We start from the raw sequence: 17,296 nt of genomic DNA on the forward strand, positions 1-17,296 counted from the left end.
CTGATAGACTGCCGGACCCCCTCCGTCTAATAGGCCCTACTCATTCATGGTTGTTTACATCTTTGGGCGGCTTTAGTGACACGTCTGAACAGTCAAAGGAACTGTCTGTGATACAATATCCACAGTCAGCGGCAATCTTCAGGAATTCTGGGAACTGGGGTGATGTAATTTTTTTTTTTTTGTCCGTATATTAGATTCAAATGGTTCAAATGGCTCTGAGCACTATGGGACTTAACATCTGAGGCCCCAGGCCGGCCGAAGTGGCCGTGCGGTTCTAGGCGCTGCAGTCTGGAACCGCGAGACCGCTACGGTCGCAGGTTCGAATCCTGCCTCGGGAATGGAAGTGTGTGATGTCCATAGGTTAGTTAGGTTTAACTAGTTCAAAGCTCTAGGGGACTAATGACCTCAGATGGTTCAAATGGCTCTGAGCACTTTGGGACTCAACTTCTGAGGTCATTAGTCCCCTAGAGCTTAGAACTAGTTAAACCTAACTAACCTATGGACATCACACACTTCCATTCCCGAGGCAGGATTCGAACCTGCGACCGTAGCGGTCGCGCGGTTCCAGACTGAAGCGCCTAGAACCGCTCAGCCACTCCGGCCGACTCGAATTAAATTCTGTACATAAGAAAAATTGCTAGTAAAGGGACGACACGTGTATTAGCGAGGCAGTAACTGCAACACTTGAAAGCTACTGGACATTGCCCAGGGCAGAGTGGTACAAATCAAAAAAGTTCAGTAAACAAACCAAAATTATGATTGGATCAATAACTCCGGTAATAATTCACTAGAGAGAAAAATGTGTCATTTCTGGTTTCCCATCTCCAAACAGCTTCCGAAGCAAATAACGGGTCGGTAACTTTGGCAATTCGAGTAGTGCAAGTGCCATACCGCCGCTGGCGAGAGGGCGTTTCTTCGGCGGTGTGTAGTAAGTCTTACTCCGCGAAGCGCAGAGCTGCAGGCGGCGGCGCGGTTGCCCGCCGAGCGTAACGCGGAGACGGAGCGGTGGCTGTCGGCTGGTCGTGTCCAAACGATCTGTTCCCCCGTTCCCGCGGCCGGAAGACACGCTCCCGTACAACGCCGCGCCGGGCGTTCCGCTTTCGCTGGCCGTTCTGTTCCGCTCTTCCGGTGTGTCTCTGCACGCCTCCACACCAGACACCAGCAGCTGCTTGCCACGTTGGAATTTACCGCTGGCCGGCCCCTCTGATTGCTACATTCCTCCCCTGTCTTTATCAACCACCTTTCCTTCTACAGATTAACCGAAAATACAGTGCATCTGTCAATATATTACCTTTTCCTGCACTGTCTTTGAAAAAAGGTCAGCTGTCATACACCGAAGTGCCAAAGCGGTATGGGCATGCGCAATCAAATCCAGAGATATGTAAACAGGCAGCATACGGCGCTGCCATCGGTAACGCTTATTCAGGTTGGGCCATTCATCGTGACCGAGCCAAATATCTCACGATATAGCGTCAAACGATAAAACTACAAAGAACAAAACTCGTCTAGCTTGAAGGGGGAAACCAGATGGCGCTATGGTTGGCCCGCCAGATGGCGCTGCCATAGGTCAATCAGATATCAACTGCGTTTTTAAAAATAAGAACCCCCATTTTTATTAGATGTTCGTGTAGTACGTAAAGAAATGTGAATGTTTTAGTTGGACCACTTTTTTCGCTTTGTGACAGATGGCGCTGTAATAGTCACAAACATATGGCTCACAATTTTAGACGAACAGTTGGTAGCAGGTAGGTTTTTTAAATTAAAATACAGAACGTAGGTACGTTTGAACATTTTATTTCGGTTGTTCCAATGTCATACATGTACCTTTGTGAACTTATCATTTCTGAGAACGCATGCTGTTACAGCGTGATTACCTGTAAATACCACATTAATGCAATAAATGCTCAAAATGATGTCCGTCAACCTCAATGCATTTGGCAATACGTGTAACGACATTCCTCTCAACAGCGAGTAGTTCGCATTCCGTAATGTTCGCACATGCATTGATAATGCGCTGACGCATGTTGTCAGGCGTTGTGGGTGGATCACGATAGCAAATATCCTTCAACTTTCCCCACAGAAAGAAATCCAGGGACGTCAGATTGGGGTGGCGAGGTATGTAGGACACTACGGCGCTGTATCTTGTTATAATATTTAATTTTTCACGCATGTTATGTCATTCAAGTCCTCTTAGAAGGCTCTTTCGAGTGACACGGGAACAGTATACAGCACCATCAAAAAAATTCTTTCGTTATTTGGGACTACCTGTCTTATTGCTTCACTCTTGCCTTTGCCGACCAGAAGAGACCAGTGGAATGGGCAACAACAAAGAAAAAAAAATACCGATAGTTGCTAGTATAATGTACGTTCTAACCTAAGGTAGTCTAGGCGACACAATACGAAAGAACGGATCTTTCATTCTGTTCTGCTTTGTAGCTTACTGACAGGTCCCTATCCTTTCGTGGGCAATGTCCTCATTGCCTGTCTGCCACGAATGACAGCTCAGCAAAGTATGCAGGACACCATGCGTAAACATCAGGAAATGGGGAAGAGGAAACTCAAACTGTGATTGTAACTCGTAAAATTTTTGTAAATTTGTGGTAAGATCTTATGAGACCAAACTGCTTAGGTTGTCGGTCCCTAAGCTTACACACTACTTAAACTAACTTACGCTATAGACAACACACACACTCGTGCCCGAGGTAGGACTCGAACCTTCGACGGTGGAGCTGCGTGAACCGTGACAAGACGCCCTAAATCGCGCGGCTACCCCGCACGTCAGCTCGTGAATTACGAGTTCGTCTGGATAGCTCAGCTAGTGTGGACATTGCGTGTGAAACGCAAAGGTCTGGATCGAGTCCTCATCCGTCACACAGTTTTAATCTGTCAGGAAGTTTCAAGAACATCGAAGTTTCATTTTCAGCTTATATTGCCCCTTTTACTTTATGGAGGGCGCCTCCGTGGCCGGCCGCGGTGGTCTCGCGGTTCTAGGCGCTGAGTTCGGAACCGCGCGACTGCTACGGTCGCAGGTTCGAATCCTGCCTCAGGCACGGATGTGTGTGATGTCCTTAGGTTAGTTAGGTTTAAGTAGTTCTAAGTTCTAGGGGACTGATGACCACAGATGTTAAGTCCCATAGTGCTCAGAGCCATTTAAACCATTTTACTGTATGGAGTTATTTACGAATTTAAATCATATTACCTTAAGATGCAAATTTTTGCATCGTATTCGAGTAGATACTAGTACATTATTTAATGGTTATAATGATTTTTTCCTTCTGGTACACTCCTTAATATTCCTGATGATTCGCATTCCGTCAAAAAATTATGACCAAAACTGAAACACATTTACAGTCACGTTCCTAAAGTCATAAATATCAACTACATACGTGAGACAACTCGGGACGAAGACAATGGCAATATTTAAGGTCTCAGATATAAATAAAAATAAAACTACTGTACGACCTCAGTAGCCTCTCGTCATATTTCACAGTACAGACGGTTGAGAATTTTCGCTCCCGGTTTTCTGGGTATTCGTTCTCGACATTGCAGCAAACTGTACTATCAGTAACTCAGACTACAAAATCACAGCTGGCAGTTAACGATATAGTCTGTGATGTTTCTTCGAAGGGTATGGTATCGAAATGTGCTTCAAACCGTAATTCGCTGAACTCTAGAACATTAAAGGGAGGGAAACGTTACATTGCTACTAAACCATCGTCAAGTTTACTACTCGACATTTTATTCGAAGAAAGTCATAATTTATAGATTATGAATCATTTAATTACCATTATTAGATCCTCAATGGTATCATACAAACCAAATTAAGCACAAAATGTTCTGTTTTATATCTTACTGCAGTTGTAAATTTCACGAGGGTTTAGTAATCTATGGTTAGCACCGTCAGTTGTGAGTCGAAAACAGTCCAAACAGACACTGAAGAAATTAAGGGGTCATTGTAACAGATACTCTGTTTGTGAATCAGTAGTTATTGGATCCTTACATTACTGAAGCTTTTTTCATGTGCACTGCAGAAGCAATTGTTGTTGTTCCTATTATTTGATACTGTTAGATGGCAGTGAAAAATATCTTCCAGTGGGAACGACTAAAAATTTTACATTCCGTCCAAATTCAGTTAAGAGTTCCGTTAACGGTCAATCAAGCTGTCGTATAACACATCTTGAACTCTCTCTCTTTTAATTTGGCTGTAATTAGGGTACTATAGCATTCCAATTAGTAAGTTGATCTAATGGCACATATTCATACTTCACCTGCCTCACTAAAATTATAAAACAACAGAGTTACTGTGATAGTCAGAAGGGTTGACCATGGCACTCCATCTATTAGTGTTTATCCTGAGGAAAATGCCTTAATTATGTCGGAAAATATGCCTACCATAAACAGGACAACAAAAACAAACCGTGTTGAATGCGAACAACAGGGTGAATCTTTTTGATGAAGTGTTTCTATCCCAGCACTTTGAAACTAGTTAAAAAAACTAAGCTCTTTTATATGTAGAAGCTGCTAGCGAAACTGAGGTTAGCTGTTCCCTGATCGATTGATCTGCCTTCTGCATAGTTGTTTCCGCGAGAAAACTGGGGTTGGATAATTGATTTATAAATCACGTAGGGCGTAAGTTTGTAAATTAAGTAGGTAATTTTAGGGATACTTTCTGCAGCGTTCCTGTGCCTCATGTACAGAACTCATTCAAGGCGCTGTTACATTGTGCGTTATTCTTTGACTTTGTAGAATCTATGTTGATTCTTGCATTATCATTGTTACCGTAGTAAGTTAAAAATAATATACTAGAGATAGCTGTCGAGCATACGTTACGTGAAATGTTTCTTTCTCTCCATTTTTACAACAGATTAATATCTGCATATTTTCTATGCAACATGAAGTGTCGTTCCAGTGAAGTCAATATGAATAGTGAGGTAAGATGCGGTTTAGTTACAGCTTTGAACCTGTGCCATTTGAACGTGTTCTTGCAATGCTAAAACTGTCTATCCTTGTAGCGTTCGCCGAAGCGTTTAAGTCGTCACACCAGGAAAACGTTTCCTCTGCTTAAAAAGTGGTCAGTACTTCCTCAATGGCCACTTGCTAGAATATTGCCTGTTGCTCTGTTTTGTTTATTTGACTTTTGCTATTCGAGTTTGATAAAGGTCAGTGTTTCGTGTGACAAGTAAACGACACACAGGCAAATAGGTTTACATAAGCATGGTAATTCCGCCCTGAAATTAGCTATATCATTTGAAGATCATGAATACACTTATTGAGGAACGTGTAGCTAATAATTTAGGATGGTAGCCAAGCAGTAACGAATACTCACACTTTGACACTTTGAATTTTTTACATGAACTGGTCATTAGGAAGTGCATTTTTACCCAATAATATTTGTTACGCCGAAGGAAGAATACAGTTGATATGTGTGTGTGTGTGTGTGTGTGTTTGTTGGATGAGTGAGTAAATTAATGATAGATTTTTTAGAGATATTTGAGAGAGCAGTACAACAAATCAAGCACAAGATGTAGAACGCCCATGCTCTCGTAGAAACTACGTGCGGAAAGCTCAGTGAAGGATCAGATACACTTTGCAGCCGTATTTTTATATACGCTGCAGAAAAAAGTAAAGATTTGTTCTGTAGCGTACGGTATTTCTTTCCTTTAAGTTTTGGAAGTATGTAGATGAGTAGGCAGCAGACTAGGTGAAGACTGTAATGGAAATGCTCTCCACTCAGTATTTAAGTAGCTTATTATTTGCAGACATACATATATGTTAAAAAAAGCTTATATTTGAGTGTATGGTATTCGTATGTATTATCAAATCGGTAAAGGAAACTTCGTTATGCAGTGGTTCTGCAACGATTTTACCGTTTAGTTTCGTAATACTGGAAATTTCCATACTTGTTTCACCTCAGTGATACATAAGAATTTTGGGACACATTTGAAAAGTTAGATAAGAAGTAGGAAAACTCTCGTAGATAAACACGATGCTCTACTGGAAATTACACATATGCAATGGTTTGCACGTTGAAGGAATATAGAGTGTCTTTTTTTCGTTTTATGAGATGTAATTTCATTTTACTTGTCGCTTACATGATTAGTGATGGTCAGATGTTGTTAAGCAAGAAAGCCTGCCAGTACTCACGTGTGAACAAGCACTCAGAATACCGCGTATCTGAATAATGTCGAAGAGAATCTGTTTCATTCCAATCAAAAGAACTTTCTCGGAAATTATGTAGGGAGCCAAGCACAATACTATGCTTATGGATCAAAGTAAGTTAACGATACGGTAGCGGCTGTTCTAGTTGGCTTTAACTTCCTGTTTTATTATTTTAAGTGTATCGCTTTGTATACTTAAAAAACGTCACACTATTAAAGCGAGTATGTTTGCGTGTGTGAGCGCGCGCCTGTGTGTGTGTGTGTGTGTGTGTGTGTGTGTGTGTGTGTGTGTGTGTGAGTGCGCGCGTATTTATGTATTGTTGTTGTTGTTTTTGTTACTGCTATTAGTTTTGAGTAGCATACTCCACTCGAACCCGCAGTTTCCTGGGCTAGTCCTATTAACAACATGATGTTCAAATGTGAGTGAATTTCTACGGAACCAAACTCTTCAGGTCATCGGTCCCTAGACTTACACACTATTTAGCTAACTTAAACTAACTTACGCTAAGAACAACGCACACATCATTGCCCGAGGTAGGACTCGACTCCGGCGGAAGTGGCCGCGCAGTCGGTGACATGGCGCCCTAGACCGCGCGGCAACAACATAATAAGAGAAATGAGTGTCTAGATTAGTCGTAGTTCACCTAGACCATACCGCCCACTAGTGCGGTAGGCGCCAGGGATTTTAAAAACATTCCATAAAAATTTGGTGTAAAGTATTTGGAAAGTTATGATTATTATATGCTTTGACGTGTTGTAACTGCCGGCCGGTGTGGCCGAGCGGTTCTAGGCGCTTCAGTCTGCAACCGCGCGACCGCTACGGTCGCAGGTTCGAATCCTGCCTCGGGCATGGATGTGTGTGATGTCCTTAGGTAAGTTAGGTGTAAGTAGTTCTAAGTTCTAGGGGACTGATGACCTTAGATGTTAAGTCCCATAGTGCTCTGAGCCATTTGATTTTGTTGTAACTCCACTTAACAATTTTTATAAAGTAAAGTTACTTCCTTACTTTATAGCTCACCATTATTGTGGAGCCGGTGGCCGATTGGAAAATTTTACTGTTGACAGAGATTCAAAAACGCGCAGTAGGTAGGAAAGGCTGATTACTCCTGGTCAATACTACCCGGTGTTTCTATGATCCCTGCGCGAGATATAATATGGCTACAGTTGATCTGTTGCATAGTTTTCGCCGAATGAAAACACTGTTTTGCCAAATCGTGTTGCCTCTCTTCCAGCGATGCCTATTTAAGTTCCCCGAGCTCCTCTCGACATGTTTCGATCTCAACAGCGCATCTCATTTGTTCAGCATCTGGTGTGTAGCCCTGTCAGTAAGCACTGCAGGTATTCAAGAACTAGCTCCTTTACAGATGCTCCGCACCTTCCTGGAAGGTTTCCAACAAAACTTAAGTCTTCCAATAGCCATTCATAATACTGATCTTTTGTGGTCGGCCCATGTCACAAATTTGAACGATGTGTCGGGCTCCAGGAGTTACCCACCGTTCTTTATTTAGACAACGTCAGATAATTTCCCATTGTCACGGGAAACATCTCATCTGTATATAGAAAAAAATATGATATCGGGTCCGCTGATTTCAAGATGTCATGTGTTAAGGCTAACACCTTGCCTACTTCACTTACCTTTACCAATCAAAGAACTTTTATTACGTTCTCAGTGGAACAAAAGTAATCGTCAGTCACCTTTTGAAAACATCTAGCTACTACGCTGTGTATGTTACGGATATTTTGGCGACGGTGCACTAGAGTATCGGCGGATTTTCGTTGCGTCCTGCTGTTAGAAATTAGTTATCATTACTTGTAGGCAATTATGTCGTAGTATACGGCATAGTATACAGCAAAATTTTGATTATCACAAGTACTTGTCTCTTTTTTCCGAATGTGTCACAATTTCTGAGGTTGTGGATGGCCTGAATTTTTAGTCTTAGTTATTACAAATAAATGACTTTTTCCGTATGTGTCACTACAGGCCATTACATTTGCTACACCAAGAAGAAATACAGATGATAAACGGGTATTCATTGGACAAATATATTGTACTAGAACTGACATGTGATTACATTTTCACGCTATTTGGGTGCATAGATCCTGAGAAATCAGTACCCAGAACAACCACCTGTGGCCGTAATAACGGCCTTGATACGCCTGAGCATTGATTCAAACAGACCTTGGATGTCACATACAGGTACAGCTGCCCACGCAGCTTCAACACGATACCACAGTTCATCCAGAGTAGTGACTGGCGCATTGTGACGAGCCAGTTCTTCGGCCACCATTGACCAGACGTTTTCAGTTGGTGAGAGATCTGGAGAATATTCTGGCAAGGGTAGCAGTCGAATATCTTCTGTATCCAGAAACGCACATACTCCTGCAACATACGGTCCTGCATTATCCTACTGAAATGTAGGGTTTCGCAGGAATCGAATGAAGGGTAGAGCCACGGGTCGTAACACATCTGAAACGTAACGTCCACCGTGCAAAGTGCCGTCAATGCGAACAAGAGGTGACCGAGACGTGTAACCAATGGCACCCCATACCATCATGCCGGGTGATACGCCAGTATGGCGATGACGAATACACGCTTACAATGTGCGTTCACCGCGATGTCGCCAAACACGGATGCGACCATCATGATGCTCTAAACAGAACCTCGATTCATCCGAAAAAATGACGTTTTGCTATTCGTGCACCCAGGTTGGTCGTTGAGGCGCTCCTGTCTGTGATGCAGCGTCAAGGGTAACCACAGCCATGGTCTCCGAGCTGATAGTCCATGCTGCTGCAAACGTCGTCGAACTGTTCGTGCAGATGGTTGTCTTGCAAACGTCCCCATCTGTGGACTCAGGGATCGAGACGTGGCTGCACGATACGTTACAGCAATGCGAATACGATTCCTGTCATCTCGACTGCTAGTGATACGAGGCCGTTGGGATCCAGCACGTAGTGCCCTCCTGAACTCACCGATTCCATATTCTGCTAAGTCATTGGATCTCGATCAACGCGAGCAGCAATGTCGCGATACGATAAACCGCAATCGCGATAGGCTACAATCCGTCCTTTATCAAAGTCGGAAACGTGATGGTAGGCATTTCTCCTCCTTACACGAGGCATCACGACAACGTTTCACCAGGCAACGCCGGTCAATTGCTGTTTGTGTATGAGAAATCTGTTGGAAACTTTCCTCATGTCAGCACGTTGTAGGTGTCACCACCGGCGCCAACCTTGTGTGAATGCTCTGAAAAGCTACTCATTTGCATATCACAGCATCTCCTTCCTGTGGGTTAAATTTCGCGTCTGTAGCACGTTATCGTCGTGATATAGCAATTTTAATGGCCAGTAGTATATTAAATATGATCGTGAGTTACTACCTGTCTCATGACAATTTAATTTGCGGTTCTAGTATGTAATGAGGTAGAAAAATTACATATTATTTTAGTTCAGATAAACGTATTAAACAAAATCTGTCTGAGGAGTAGCAGCTAATATTTTTCTTTTTTATATTTATGCACGAGGTCTCGCATGTTTATTGTCATATTGGGTGATTGTTTTATGTTTCACTTGTGTTACGAGGATGCGGTGCTAACTGAGACTTTTCTCTCTTCTCTGTTTCAGAAAGCAACTACGGAACCTTTTTGTAAAAAACCAAAAAAATAGTGATAAACCCCACCAGCAACATGCACATCGAAGTGCAAGTAGCACTCAACTTCGTCATTTCGTACCTGTACAACAAGCTGCCGAGGCGGCGCGTCAACATCTTCGGCGAGGAGCTGGAGAAGGCCCTGAAGGAGAAGTTCGAGGGCCACTGGTACCCGGACAAGCCGTTCAAGGGCTCGGCGTTCCGCTGCCTCAAGACGGGGGACCCCGTGGACCCGGTGCTGCAGCGCGCAGCCAGGGAGGCCGGCGTACCGGTGCACGACGTGCTCGACAACCTGCCCCAGGAGCTCGCCGTCTGGGTCAGTAGCGCGTCTCTGCCAACTACAACCCGTGTTGGGAATGAAGGCGACATTTTCCATCCCGAAACTTCATTTTTGTTGTATTGTTGTTCCATAACTGAATTCTTTGCAGACGAATGGAAAAACTGGTAGAAGCCGACCTCGGGGAAGATCAGTTTGGATTCCGTAGAAATGTTGGAACACGTGAGGCAATACTGACCCTTCGACTTATCTTAGAAGCTAGAGTAAGGAAAGGCAAACCAACGTTTCTAGCATTTGTAGACTTAGATAAAGGTTTTGACAATGTTGACTGGAATACTCTCTTTCAAACTCTGAAGATGGCAGGGATAAAATACAGGGAGCGAAAGGCTATTTACAATTTGTACAGAAACCAGATGGCAGTTATAAGAGTCGAGGGACATGAAAGGGAATCAGTGGTTGGGAAGGGAGTGAGACAGGGTTGTAGCCTCTCCCCGATGTTATTCAATCTGTATATTGAGCAAGCATTGAAGGAAACAAAAAAAAAAAAAAAATTCGGAGTAGGTATTAAAATCCAGGGAGAAGAAATAAAAACTTTGAGCTTCGCCGATGACATTGTAATTCTGTCAGAGACAGCAAAGGACTTAGAAGGGCAGTTGAACGGAATGGATTGTGTCTTGAAAGGAGGATATAAGATGAACATCAACAAAAGCAAAACAAGGATAATGGAATGGAGTCGAATTAAGTCGGGTGATGCTGAGGGAATCAGATTAGGAAATGAGACACTTAAAGTAGTAAAGTTATTTTGCTATTTGGGGAGCAAAATAATTGATGATGGTCGAAGTAGAGAGGATATAAAATGTAGACTGGCAATGGCAAGGAAAGCGTTTCTGAAGAAGAGAAATTTGTTAACATCGAGTATAGATTTAAGTGTCAGGAAGTCGTTTCTGAAAGTATTTGTATGGAGTGTAGCCATGTATGGAAGTGAAATGTGGACGATAACTAGTTTAGACAAGAAGAGAATAGAAGCTTTCGAAATGTGGTGCTACAGAAGAATGCTGAAGATTAGATGGGTAGATCACATAACTAATGAGGAGGTATTGAATAGAATTGGGGAGAGGAGGAGTTTGTGGCACAACTTGACAAGAAGAAGGGACCGGTTGGTAGGACATGTTCTGAGGCATCAAATGGGCTCGAATCTCTCTAATGTTACATTCGTGATCTCCTCCGGAGGTATAAGTAGGGGGAAGCAATATTTCGATACCTCGTCCAGAAACGCACCCTCTCGAAACCTGGACAGCAAGCTACACCGCCATGCAGAGCGCCTCTCTTGCAGAGTCTGCCATTTGAGTTTGCTAAATATCTACGTAACGCTATAACGCTTACCAAATAACCCTGTGACGAAAGGCGCCGCTCTTCTTTGCATCTTCTCTGTCTCCTCTGTCAACCCGATCTGGTACGGATCCCACACTCATGAGGAATACTCAAGTATAGGTCGAACGAGTGTTTTGTAAGCCACCTCCTTTGTTGTTGGACTACATTTTCTAAGGACTCTCCCAATGAATCTCAACCTGGTACCCGCCTTACCAACAATTAATTTTATATGATCATTCCACTTCAAATCGTTCCGCACGCATACTCCCAGATATTTTACAGAAGTAACTGCTACCAGTGTTTGTTCCGCTATCATATAATCATACAATAAAGGATCCTTCTTTCTATGTATTTGCAATACATTACATTTGCCTGTGTTAAGGTTCAGTTGCCACTCCCTGCACCAAGTGCCTATCCGCTGCAGATCTTCCTGCAATTTTCTAATGCTGCAACTTCTCGGTATACTACAGCATCATCCGCGAAAAGCCGCATGGAACCTCCGACACTATCTACTAGGTCATTTACATATATTGTGAAAAGCAATGGTCCCATAACACTCCACTGTGGCACGCCAGAGCTTACTTTAAAGTCTGTAGACGTCCCTCCATTGAGAACAACATGCTGTGTTCTGTTTGCTAAGAACTCTTCAATCCAGCCACACAGCTGGTTTGATATTCCGTAGGCTCTTGCTTTGTTTATCAGGCGACAGTGCGGAACTGTATCGAACGCTTTTCGGAAGTCAAGGAAAATGGCATCTACCTGGGAGCCTGTATCTAATATTTTCTGGGTCTCATGAACAAATAAAGCGAGTTGGATCTCACACGATCGCTGTTTCCGGAATCCATGTTGATTCCTTCAGAGTAGATTCTGGGTGTCCAGAAATGACATGATACGCGAGCAAAAAACCTTAATGAAATACAGCTGAACGTTCCTAGGGCTCCATCCATGAAGATTAATCACAAAAATATTCTTCTTCTTTTGTCAGCCTAGTGCGCTTATGTGCGAGTTTTGTTGGCAAAAAGTTGAATTTCAGGTTTTTCTTTCGTTTTTGTGTAAAGTAAAGGTTACAGTAGCCAGGAAAACTTGTTTAAGGTATGCTGCGAATGTAGTAATTGACTGCTGCTATTAATTCAGCCCAAACATCCACGGTAGCAGAAAAGTGTTTCCTTGCTATAGTTTCTTAAAGAGTGCTGTGATTGAACACTTGTTTGACAGGGCGGCACTGTAACAGAAACGTGATGACACAGCAATAAATGACAAATAACATTTAATACGAGTATGTTACAAAATGATAACTTTAGTCCAGTTTGATATGTGGCTCTACATGTCCTAAACCTAAAATAATGAAATATAAATAATTTTAATTTTAACTTTAATAATCAACAGCCTCAGTTGCACCGTTTACCTAGAATTTACCTAGGTTTCAGTCGGGATAACCCAACCTTCTTCAGAATAACCATAACTACCGTTTGTCCATAGTGGACTAAACTACAAATCCATAAATTATCGTCAGACTGTAAAACTTACCTGGAACTGCCTCGGCTGGTTCCAGTGCAGCACTCGTGGCTGCCGCATTGCGGTCGCGAATTGGGACCGAGGCAGTTCCAGGTAAGTTTTACAGACTGACGATAATTTATGGATTTGTAGTTTTAGCTTGACGATGTCCACTATGGACAAACGATAGATACCGTTATTCTGAAGAAGGTTGGGTTATCCCGACTGAAACCTAGGTCAACTCTAGGTAAACGGTGCAACTGAGGCTGTTGATTATTAAAGTTAAAATTAATATTTATACAGTTACTGACAGGGCCGCGATATGTTGAAGATACATCATTTTGCTGTCAGTTGGCAGTCTATGATATTGTCACTAACAAACAGAAATCGTACAGACACTCTTGATCGTCCTGTTACTCCATAACTAGCAGCTGCTAAGCCAGAATGTAGTCTTCACAGTAATATACTGAGCTGGCTGCAGGCACTTAACTGAACTGTCTAACTGCTTGATAGTAACTCTCTGAGTGTCTGCGCCGCACCGTCTTTTGGTGCTTGTGGGCAGAAGTATTTCAATGTCCACCAGCACGAGGCGGAAGCAATGTGGTCCGCAATTGTCAGAGCTTCCAAAGGCGGATGTCTACGCTATCGGCGGACGCATATCACACGCTGAAGGAACTGGCACGGAACCAGGAAGAGGTCCACGTTTGTGAGCTCATCTGGAGGCTGCTGCAAGGAACTTACAGGCGACAGTGGTTGTGACTGCATGGTGGCGGCATCTGGTCAGATACACAACATGGCAAACATCTTTTATAGCCATACAATTATGACGTGTTGAATTTTGACTTTCGAGTAGGCGTCTCTCAAAGTGATTATCTACAGACTTCTCTGGATTCACAAAGTAAATAACATTCAGTTTCGAGACTGAATATCATATCTCTGATTCTCCACATATTTATGTGGTTTTACGGTGCGAATCCCGTTCAGTTCAGAACACGCACTATCACTCAGGAGCCCTATAATAACATCCATACCTGAACGTTGGTTGGAAGCATTTGTAATGGTGGTTATTATCTCGCTTAATCCTGAGTGGAATGGTTGGGAAAGCAGTCATTTTGTGCTCTGCAGCTCTGCAGAATCTACAGGTTGCGGAAATAACAAACTGTGAATATAAGTGTGGAGGTGCTAACAAGGAAACCTCCCCATCGCACCCCCCTCAGATTTAGTTATAAGTTGGCACAGTGGATAGGCCTTGAAAAACTGAACACAGATCAATCGAGAAAACAGGAAGAAGTTGTGTCGAACTACACTCCTGGAAATTGAAATAAGAACACCGTGAATTCATTGTCCCACGAAGGGGAAACTTTATTGACACATTCCTGGGGTCAGATACATCACATGATCACACTGACAGAACCACAGGCACATAGACACAGGCAACAGAGCATGCACAATGTCGGCACTAGTACAGTGTATATCCACCTTTCGCAGCAATGCAGGCTGCTATTCTCCCATGGAGACGATCGTAGAGATGCTGGATGTAGTCCTGTGGAACGGCTTGCCATGCCATTTCCACCTGGCGCCTTAGTTGGACCAGCGTTCGTGCTGGACATGCAGACCGCGTGAGACGACGCTTCATCCAGTCCCAAACATGCTCAATGGGGGACAGATCCGGAGATCTTGCTGGCCAGGGTAGTTGACTTACACCTTCTAGAGCACGTTGGGTGGCACGGGATACATGCGGACGTGCATTGTCCTGTTGGAACAGCAAGTTCCCTTGCCGGTCTAGGAATGGTAGAACGATGGGTTCGATGACGGTTTGGATGTACCGTGCACTATTCAGTGTCCCCTCGACGATCACCAGTGGTGTACGGCCAGTGTAGGAGATCGCTCCCCACACCATGATGCCGGGTGTTGGCCCTGTGTGCCTCGGTCGTATGCAGTCCTGATTGTGGCGCTCACCTGCACGGCGCCAAACACGCATACGACCATCATTGGCACCAAGGCAGAAGCGACTCTCATCGCTGAGACGACACGTCTCCATTCGTCCCTCCATTCACGCCTGTCGCGACACCACTGGAGGCGGGCTGCACGATGTTGGGGCGTGAGCGGACGACGGCCTAACGGTGTGCGGGACCGTAGCCCAGCTTCATGGAGACGGTTGCGAATGGTCCTCGCCGATACCCCAGGAGCAACAGTGTCCCTAATTTGCTGGGAAGTGGCGGTGCGGTCCCCTACGGCACTGCGTAGGATCCTACGGTCTTGGCGTGCATCCGTGCGTCGCTGCGGTCCGGTCCCAGGTCGACGGGCACGTACACCTTCCGCCGACCACTGGCGACAACATCGATGTACTGTGGAGACCTCACGCCCCACGTGTTGAGCAATTCGGCGGTACGTCCACCCGGCCTCCCGCATGCCCACTATACGCCCTCGCTCAAAGTCCGTCAACTGCACATACGGTTCACGTCCACGCTGTCGCGGCATGCTACCAGTGTTAAAGACTGTGATGGAGCTCCGTATGCCACGGCAAACTGGCTGACACTGACGGCGGCGGTGCACAAATGCTGCGCAGCTAGCGCCATTCGACGGCCAACACCGCGGTTCCTGGTGTGTCCGCTGTGGCGTGCGTGTGATCATTGCTTGTACAGCCCTCTCGCAGTGTCCGGAGCAAGTATGGTGGGTCTGACACACCGGTGTCAATGTGTTCTTTTTTCCATTTCCAGGAGTGTATGAAAAAAATTAATAAAATATACTAACTGAGTAGTCCATGCGAAAATTTTCAGTCGGGGGAAGACTAGAACCAAGGTCCTGTTATTCCTCAGCTACTCACGCTAACCACGGGACCACGGCGCTCCTGATCTCACATTCTCCTTGATGTTGCTTATCTTGCGCATGGACTACTCATTTGTATATTTTACTTATTTTTTTCATAGTTCCACACAACTTCTTCCTGTTTTCGCGATTGATCTGTGTTCAGTTTTTCAAGGCCTATCCACTGTGCCAACTTATAACTAAATCTGAGGGGGGTGCGATGGGGGGGTTCCCTTGTAAGAAAGAAAACAAGAAGGAAGAGAAAGCAGAAAGAGAAATAGCAGAGACAAGACAGTAATACACAGAAAAAGTCTATGCATAGGGCGTGTTATGGAGTGTATGTATATTATAAGGTGTGCTGATTCGCGGTACTGTGGCCGAGCGGTTCTAGGCGGTTCAGTCCGGAATCGCGCAACTGCTACGGTCGGAGGTACGAATCCTGCCTCGGGCATGGGTGTGTCTGTGATGTCTTTAGGTTACTTAAAAGACATCATAGTCGCCGTTGATTGTATAAAATATTTATTGTTACTATTGCAATTTCGGCCTTATGGCCATTTTCAAGTAACACTGCAAAGTTACCTAAACACAAAAATACAAAAGTGAAGCACAGGGTGTATATAAATAATTAAGCAAACATTTCATTAATAAAGTAGCTCAATTATAAAAACTGGAGATAAATGTACATTACTTACATTCTGTCAGAAAATAAAACTATCTGACATGAGTACAGGTCGTCGTTTTTTTTTTCTTTATTGTCATTTTGAAACCTGTATACAGGCAGGCCTGCTGCAGCATACTAAGCCGCTCTTTGGCCGCAGAGAAACACAGAGATACAATGAAGACAATTAGAGAAAAAAGATGGTGGACACATAAACGGAGACAAACACGTTTTAAAATACAAGGTGCCGTTCATGGGCGTAGAGTCCAAGATAAAATTGTTCAGACACTTGGACACAGACAGAAACGAAAATTGTCACACGTGAACGTAGGTGCACAAAACGAATAACACTGAACCACTTAAGCACAAAACGACGGCACACACAGAACACGAGGCATTGATCTCCAGCGCGCAAATGTTCACTAACCGTGTACGAGTCTGGGGACCTGCCAAGAGAGGAGGAGGGGGGGGGGGGGAGAGGGAGAGGTGAGAGCAGATGCCATGGGCTGGGGAGACAGGGGGAAGGGAGGAAGGGGGAGGGGATGTCCGGGGGAAGAGGGGTGGAGGAAGGGGACGGGGGAAAAGGAAAAGGAAGGGAGGGAGGGTGCCTAAAGGAAAGGACACAGGAAGTGGGGGGGGGGGGGAATCAAAGTTGATAGGAGGGGTAGATGGAGGGGAGGAGGACATCATCAGGGAGGGGGAGCTGGTGGAAGCCACCTTGGGAGAGGGTAAAGAGGGTGGAGAGATGGAGACGGGTTGGAAGTGGGAATACAGGTGAGGCAGCGGGTGGGGGTGGGAGAGGATGGGGGAGACAAGCGGATGAGGAGGATCGAGTTTGTGGGAGGTGTACAGGATCCGTATCCTTTCAAGGAAGAGGAGGAGGT

General features: G+C 44.5%; 1 protein-coding gene across 1 annotated transcript in view; it reads left to right on the forward strand.

Annotated features, from left to right (window-relative positions):
- LOC124802990 (protein Tob1-like) overlaps positions 1 to 17,296 on the forward strand; it is a 166,496-nt gene that overhangs the window by 117,346 nt on the left and 31,854 nt on the right. The window contains exon 3 of the mRNA XM_047264095.1: positions 9,780 to 10,120. Coding sequence (XP_047120051.1) covers positions 9,842 to 10,120 — 279 coding nt within the window. The 5' untranslated portion in view covers positions 9,780 to 9,841. The remainder of the gene's footprint in view (positions 1 to 9,779; positions 10,121 to 17,296) is intronic.

The sequence above is a fragment of the Schistocerca piceifrons genome, chromosome 1, assembly GCF_021461385.2.
Source record: "Schistocerca piceifrons isolate TAMUIC-IGC-003096 chromosome 1, iqSchPice1.1, whole genome shotgun sequence".
NCBI classification, from domain to species: domain Eukaryota; kingdom Metazoa; phylum Arthropoda; class Insecta; order Orthoptera; family Acrididae; genus Schistocerca; species Schistocerca piceifrons.